At 48.0% G+C, this 7,315-nt stretch overlaps 1 protein-coding gene across 1 annotated transcript; it reads right to left on the reverse strand.

The window, feature by feature from the left end:
- Positions 1-1,162: 1,162 nt before the first annotated feature.
- LOC136713542 (taste receptor type 1 member 2-like) lies at positions 1,163-4,864 on the reverse strand. The gene is made up of 5 exons (XM_066690660.1): positions 4,597-4,864; positions 3,674-4,375; positions 3,328-3,546; positions 2,954-3,071; positions 1,163-2,118 (listed from the first exon to the last, which is right to left on the reverse strand). The coding sequence occupies exons 1-5, from the start codon at positions 4,858-4,860 to the stop codon at positions 1,199-1,201; spliced, it is 2,223 nt and encodes a 740-aa protein (XP_066546757.1). The 5' UTR covers positions 4,861-4,864; the 3' UTR covers positions 1,163-1,198.
- Between the last annotated feature and the right edge of the window lie 2,451 nt (positions 4,865-7,315).

Genomic DNA, 7,315 nt, shown 5'->3' on the forward strand with positions numbered 1-7,315 from the left:
TTTGATGCAGAGCTCATTAATAATCAGAAACTGGGCATCATTAAAATGGATTGCTTGGCAGTGTGGTTAATGCCAGTTTCCCACAGCCTGGCACAGGCCCCAGAGATAAGAGCTGTGAGGGCAGAGATCTGGCAGGGAGTTAAGTTTGCGCCAGTCATATGTGAAAGGCATGTGAAAGGAGTTTACTTTAGACAGAGATGTAAGAGAGAGAGCCGTAGCATTATGTGGCAGCCTTGCTTATGTTGCCAATATAATAAGTTCGTTGAACCACACTCAAAACTGCATAACTACCCACACAGCAATTTCAGGTTGGGTCAATGTTGGCCCATGTTTAGCTTGCTAACCATAGACCAACGCTGGGGCAACTTAGTTTGCTGCCTGGGCACACAACAGGAGCCAGACGTGCACACCCCACACACTCACAGCGATGCTTTAATTGACCCCGCACTATCTGAATCAGCTCATTGTCTCCACCTGCTGGTTGGTCGAGTTATTGCCAATCATTTTCATTGTTTAACTAAAAACCTTAATACAATTTAATTTACACAATTCATCTGCTGGTCAAATGTATCATGTAAAACAAAGTTACGTATTGAAAAAATACGTGTGTTTATTAAATGTCTGCAAAATAACGAGGTATAGATATACATAATACAAATATCTAGATTCAATTCAAAACAAAAACAATATATTTACCTTTTCTCGTCCTGTTTACCTCTTTTCTCCGTCAAACGTCAAAGTGCTGTTATTGTAATTCGGCTTCCGGTGTCAATCATTACATTGACACATACAGTTAAAATAGTCTATTATAGTAGTAGTAGTAGTAGTAGTAGTAGTAGTAGTAGTAGTATGCACACAAGCAAGGCGTTATTGCCCTCATTGCGTCACAAGTATTCAAATTTACCAGTCAATATAATCGACTTTCGATATAGTCGAGTTGAGGGAAAAATAATGTGAATTATTCAATTAAGCAATTAGTTATAGCGAAGTCAGTTTTATAAAACACATTAAGTTTCAATCTCCCTTATCAGGTAAGATCTGACATTTCCATATTGTTTTACACATCTTTTCAAACATACTTTGCCTCTGGCTAGATTTTGCTTATTTGTAGACTGAAAATAAGTGCATCAGTAAACAAGCAGTTGTCTTTTCCTTCGGGATGAAGGCTTGGACAGTCGGCCTGCCCAGCTCCCAACCCCTAATGGCCACTCATGGTGTACTCCTGGATCATGCTCTGGAAGTAGGCTGTGGTGTTCTGCTCCGGGTGAAACAGGATGATGAAGCAGCGCTGCAGGAAGTAGCCGGCGCTGATGCCCATGAGGCTGACCAGCATGCCCGCCACCTGCAGGGCCGCTGAGATGGTGCCGCTCTCCATGAAGTGCGTGGTCAGGTATGTGATCCAGCCCACGATGAAGATGAGGGAGGAGAAGGCGATGTACTTGACCTCGCTGTAGGCCCTGGGCAGCCCCTTGCCCATGTAGGAGAGGGAGAAGGCCAGCATGGCGATCAGGAGCTTAAAGATACTGTCTGCCCACTGCTGATCCTGGTTGCACATGAGAATGGTGGCGTTCGAGAAGGTGTCCTCAGCCTCCATGACCTTGGGCGGAAGGCAGAGGAGCTGAGCGCCCTGGATGAGCGTGGCCAGCAGTGTGAGCCCCAGCACGGTCAGCGGGGGGCCGTGGTTCTTCACCCAGTAGCTGTAGAAGTGGGGCAGGCGGGTGGAGTACTTGAAGATGCAGAGGATCTGGATGGACTTCACCACCATGCAGGACAGGGACACAGAGACGCATATGGAGAAGAGGGTGATCCCGACGGCACAGGAGACTTGGGTCGGACGTCTAAAGCTATAGGCCAGGATGCTGCTGTAGGCCACGATGAGCGAGACCAGCATGGCCAGGCTCATGCACCCCCCCGCCGCCCGCACCATGGGGCTCTGCCAGTGCAACAGGAAGAGCGCGGCGATGGCCACGTTGAGCAGGAGGGACGTGGACACCACGCACATCAACGCCAGCCCGGCCACGCTGTTCCAGTCCAGATACTCCGTGCTCCTCTGAAGGCAGGCCTCACTGGCTGGGGGCGCCCATTGCCCCGCCGGGCACATCTTACACGAGTACTCGTCTGTAAGACAACACGCCAGCCTCGGTCAGGTCAGACACCACATCCCACACACACACCTGAAGAGATCTCAGCTACGTTTGAACTTGATGACAATTTGTGCATGTTTTTGAACTGCCCCTGAATAGAACATTGCACTGTATTTTTTTCTTGATTTTACTTTACTTTAATTAGGACTGGAACATTTTTTTTTAACTTTACTGTCGTCCTTGGGTAAGGGCTTCCTCCAATAAATTATCATGACACAATAATAATCATGTTGATTGATGGGATAATGTTACATGACTCATTACAATTACAGCACTCGGTCGGACAGTAAAACGTAAGAGAAAAACTTTCTCACAGTTGATAGTAATATGAACAATAAGCTGAGAGCTACAAATTTGCCTACATGGAAATTATGGGCCTCTGTGTCATTAATCAAATGTGTTTTTTATTACCATCATTAAACCTGTCTAGGTTGGCTGTTAATACTGAAGAACGTTGTGTCCGACACCAGTTTGGTTGACTTGTGTGTGTGATTTATAGAGAACGTGTGATTGCCCAGAACTGGTTGTTAGCAAACACTGCTGACAGGCTTAAGAAGTTGAATACAAGGAAGCCACAGTGACGGCTGGTGTTTAAACAGCTGCCCACACTGGCAGCACAGTCTACCCAAACGGAAATCTTACCATATTAGCTCTCATATTCAAGCCCTGAATTTGCCTCTCATTTTATTGCTTCTTCTGTGATCTGAGCTCTCTGATGCTTATTCTGTAGATTGATATTTGTTATACAAATGTTCCACTACCTGGAAAAAATATGTACGTATACAATATAACCCGCACGTGGCGCTCACCCGTGTAGTTGAGGTAGGTCCCCCAGGAGCAGGGATCACACAGGAAGCAGCAATGATGGGTGCCTAGGATTTTTCTCTCACCCGACCGGCACTCTTGTGAACAGACCGACATTGGCACCTGTGGGCACAGTGTGACAAACACCATGAGGCCAGGGCACTCACACCGGCTGAGAACCGGCACGTGCACAACTTAAGTGACTAAAGTAAGCTGTTGAGAAAGAGGAAAGAGAAGCTGCATCTCGTTCAAGCTCCTGCAAAGGTATATATGTTATTGTTAGTGTACCAGATTTGTTTTTCGGTCCGAGACAACCTTAAGAACTTGTTGGAAAATAAATAAATGTCTCCACGCAGGAGCAGGCGGCTTTGTGCCGTACCTTTGATCCAAGGACCCCCCCCCAGGCAATCTCCCCCTTGTGGAGTTGCAGGTCCTTGGACCCGGTGTGGTAATGCCCCACGGTGGTCGCAGACACGGTGCCGTCACTCTTCCACACCCACGACACCAGAGACAGCCTTGCTTCCATGGTCCCGCTAACCCCAAATTTGATAACGTGGTCCCCAATGGAGAAGTTGATTCTCTCCACGGCTTCCATCACCTGCACACAGACAGACACACACACACAAACACACAGAAGAAAACACAAAGCTCTTTACCGAACAGAAAGGTGAAAGGCAGTGCATGATCTGGGTAACCCCCTCCCCAAGAAAGGACAAAGACGGTACTGGCACCTCTTTGGGGTAGACAGGCCCTGGGTCACAGGCAGACCTCTGGCAGCCCAGGGCGAAGTGCAGGGCCTGGGCTGCGGAGTGGACAGCCGCATACACACTGAAGGCCCCCTGCGTCCCCGTCATGTTCAGGATCTTCCCCGCATCAGAACCCTGGCAGTCAGAGGGGGAGGCTGTTGTAGAGAGTGGAGGCTGATTGGGGAGAGAGGCCTGCAAGAAATCCTGAAACCCGGGCAGACTGGTGCCCCACTCGCCCACCCCCAGCACCGTTCCTATGCTACTGGGCACCGACACCTCCTGGAAAGCGGAGGACCAGGAGCTGCTGGCCACCCACACTTTGCCTGTCACGTTCTGCTCCATGACCCCAGCGAAGAAGGCTCTCACCGTCTCCGGCTCGGCCAAGATCACGGTGACGTTGACACGGGTGTCCACAATCTTGCTGATGATCGGGCCCACCTCTGTATCGTTGATGGTACCGAAATATGCCACACAGATGTCCTCACCCGTGACCTGACTGTACAGAGTCCTGATGTTCTCCTGTCCGTAATTGGTCTTGCTGCCAACAATCGCCACCCACCGCCAGCCCAGGTCCAGCAGCAAGGCCTGGATGGCAAGGAGCTGGTTCTCCATAGCTGGCACCACACTGAAGAGGGTGCGGTACCTCGCCATCAGGGTGAGCGGCACCGAATAGTAACTGATCTGTGAAATTAAGCCCAATCATACTTTAATTGATTTAATTTAAAATCTCAGTCTAATATAAATTCCATATTTTATCAGGTTATTCTATAAGTAGGAACATATTCTGTGGAGTGAGCTTATCATGTCCAGCTCATCTGGTTTAAGGCACCTGGCCTGAAAGAAAGATTCTGCGGTACAGAGGATACAATGTAAAAGACAAAGCTGCAGAAAAGAGGACTCACCACGGGGACTTGCACTATCTGGTGCAGCCCAGTCATGGCATCGTCCAGTGGCTTCATCCCCTGTCCGATGATGGCAACGGCGTTGGGCTGCAGCTCTGAAAAGTTCCTCTGCAGGTCAAGCACTGTGGTGTCTTGTGGAGACAGGAAGTGCAGCATGGAGTGGATGCCCCAGGCGTCACTGCAGCTGTCCAGCATTCTGTAGCCCAGTCGGACATTGGGCAGCAGGGTGGTGGAGTTGTTGATCTCCTGCATAGCAAACCTCATTGCCTCTGCCATCACAAATCCAGGCAGCATGGCACTGTGGGGAGAAAGAGAGGGCCGGTATCACAGAGTGAAGATTTCGCTCCATCACCATTACGACCGTCTCTTCTCTATTTCAGTTTAACACAGGGATCTGAGATCCCTGCCTGAGGGAGAACCTCACAGCTTGGACGTGAGCCACTCTCCAGATTAGCTCAACAGCTGTCGGAAGTCCTGAGAAAGAGACAAGACTGAGGACAGGGAGACAGGATGGACAGTGACACACATCCAGTCTACATTGCTGCGGTCAGAGACTCACCACTTGTCTAGATTCTTGTCTAGATGCTCAACTGGAAATATGCCTCCAATGTAGTAATCTCCCTTTGACTCAACCCAGATGTCCTCCAGCATGCTAGAGTCCACAAGGCCGAGACAAAGACAGCAGAGCGGCAGCCCCCACATTATCCCCACAGGGCTGGAGGTTGAGATCACCGGTCTACTACTGCTAGTCCAGATGAAGGCAAGCAACTGCAAACAAGAAGATCCTTCCAGTGTGAAGGAGATCCTCGACTGATTCAGTGATAACGCAACCCCGGGTTTTAAGTTTTTCGATCATTATCTACACACCTGGGACGGAAACGGACGAACCCAATGGGCGTTCCAAACACCTAAAGAGGTCATTAATATTCCTCTAATTATCACCGCAGTGTTGACAGTTCTCACCCACAAGCCCAAACCACTGGCCACATGGCTTCCTGCCCAATTCCTCGTCCCTCACCACACAGACAATCCTCGACCCCGTTCACCAGACGCCCCCCACACCACACACACAGAGTGCCTGCTGCTTACTCAGCCCATACTAGGGCTGCTGATGAAAGTTTCCATTGTCCCTAAATCAAGACATGGTTTACACCAGTCCCCCACTATCTCCCCAATCTCTTTAAGTGAAAACCCACTTTGTAGGTTGATATCATGTAATGCCTGAAAAGGAGTTTATCATTGTATTATGTTGACACAGCAGACTTGCAGAAGCTGTAATCCATGTTTTACATGATTAGATGGAAAATTACTTGTATACAGATACAGATAAAGCCAAATGAAAGACTGCGAAAGACCTTGAGAGGAGTTCCATCTGGCCAGAGAGAGGAACTTAATGGGTGGAGGGGAAATTATATGTATCTTTTACAAGTGATAAATGGTGTAACTTATTTAATGAATATAATTGATTCAGTGCATCTGACTTTCACAGGCCATTCTGGGTCGGCACCCAGGAGGCGGAAACAGAATTAAAGTAAAGCAAAACACATGCTGGCCAATAAGTCAATTAAGCCTCCCAGACCAGTACACGACTTACGACTTACAGAGGGTATTTCTTTATACAAAGGGTTTTGGGGAATGACTGAACGAACCCAGAAACCAGCCTTCACACCTCCTCATTTCTAACTTTTCACTTTTTAGGAAATAACAGGATCAGCTGCTGCAGATCTACAGCAAATCCGTTGCACTACGTCCGGATCCATGCAAATGTCTCCAGATTTTTTTTTGTCGTTGCCGTCAGTCATCAGGAACACAGCGATTCATTTCAATACATTTCCCTGAGGAGGGAAGCTGGAGCTGCACAGGGGCTGTGGCCGGCTGCAGGGAAATGCTATGAAAATTGGGACACGGTCTAGGGCTGCTCGCTGAAGGACATGTATTCGAGTCTGAATGTGAACTTCTGGAGCGATGGGGATCAGATCAGGCCTTTTACTTGGAAGATCTCTTCCCCCTAGTGAGGAAACTAATTCTAGCAATAACATTAGTATCTTGTGCAAGGGTGTATCATCGTAGACCACAGCAAAACTGAGGACAAGACAGTATGACCTCTGTATTGACTTGCCTTGTCTTGACGAATCTGCTTTCTGATCCACAGAGACACTGCACAACCTCTTGTAAACTGCAGTTTGTCCGCGCTCAGCCCCTTGAATGTCACTTAACTAAGTGCTGAAGCTGCAGCAAAATATAACACTACACAAGGAGCAGGACCACACATTTTTACCAATACATTTCTTTTTACCATGGTTCTGAAAAATATCACCAAGGACACAATTTACTTAACATTCTGGCACAAAGCCTTCTGGGAATTTTTTCACAAAGTCATACATCTGTTTATGAATCAGATTTGATAACTAATAACAGCTGCATTTTAATCCTTAAACTAGCAAATTGACCAATTAAGCACAATATATCTATCTATCTAAAGAGAAGAATTGTAGAAAAGCAACATTTTCATGATTTTCAACACAAAACTCTGATGATGAACGCGGTCGGGGTGTATGGACCTCGGGGGCGATTTGGCCGCGTCTGTTCGGAAAGGCCCACGGAGTCGGTCACCGGTCACTCTTCCCAGGGTCACGGCCTCGATTTGAATCAGAGACGCGAGGAGGATTTGAATTTCTACCTCCATTTAACGTAAGCAGGAACACGTCTGCAGCATGCA

This window comes from Amia ocellicauda, chromosome 18 (genome assembly GCF_036373705.1).
Source record: "Amia ocellicauda isolate fAmiCal2 chromosome 18, fAmiCal2.hap1, whole genome shotgun sequence".
NCBI classification, from domain to species: Eukaryota; Metazoa; Chordata; class Actinopteri; order Amiiformes; family Amiidae; genus Amia; species Amia ocellicauda.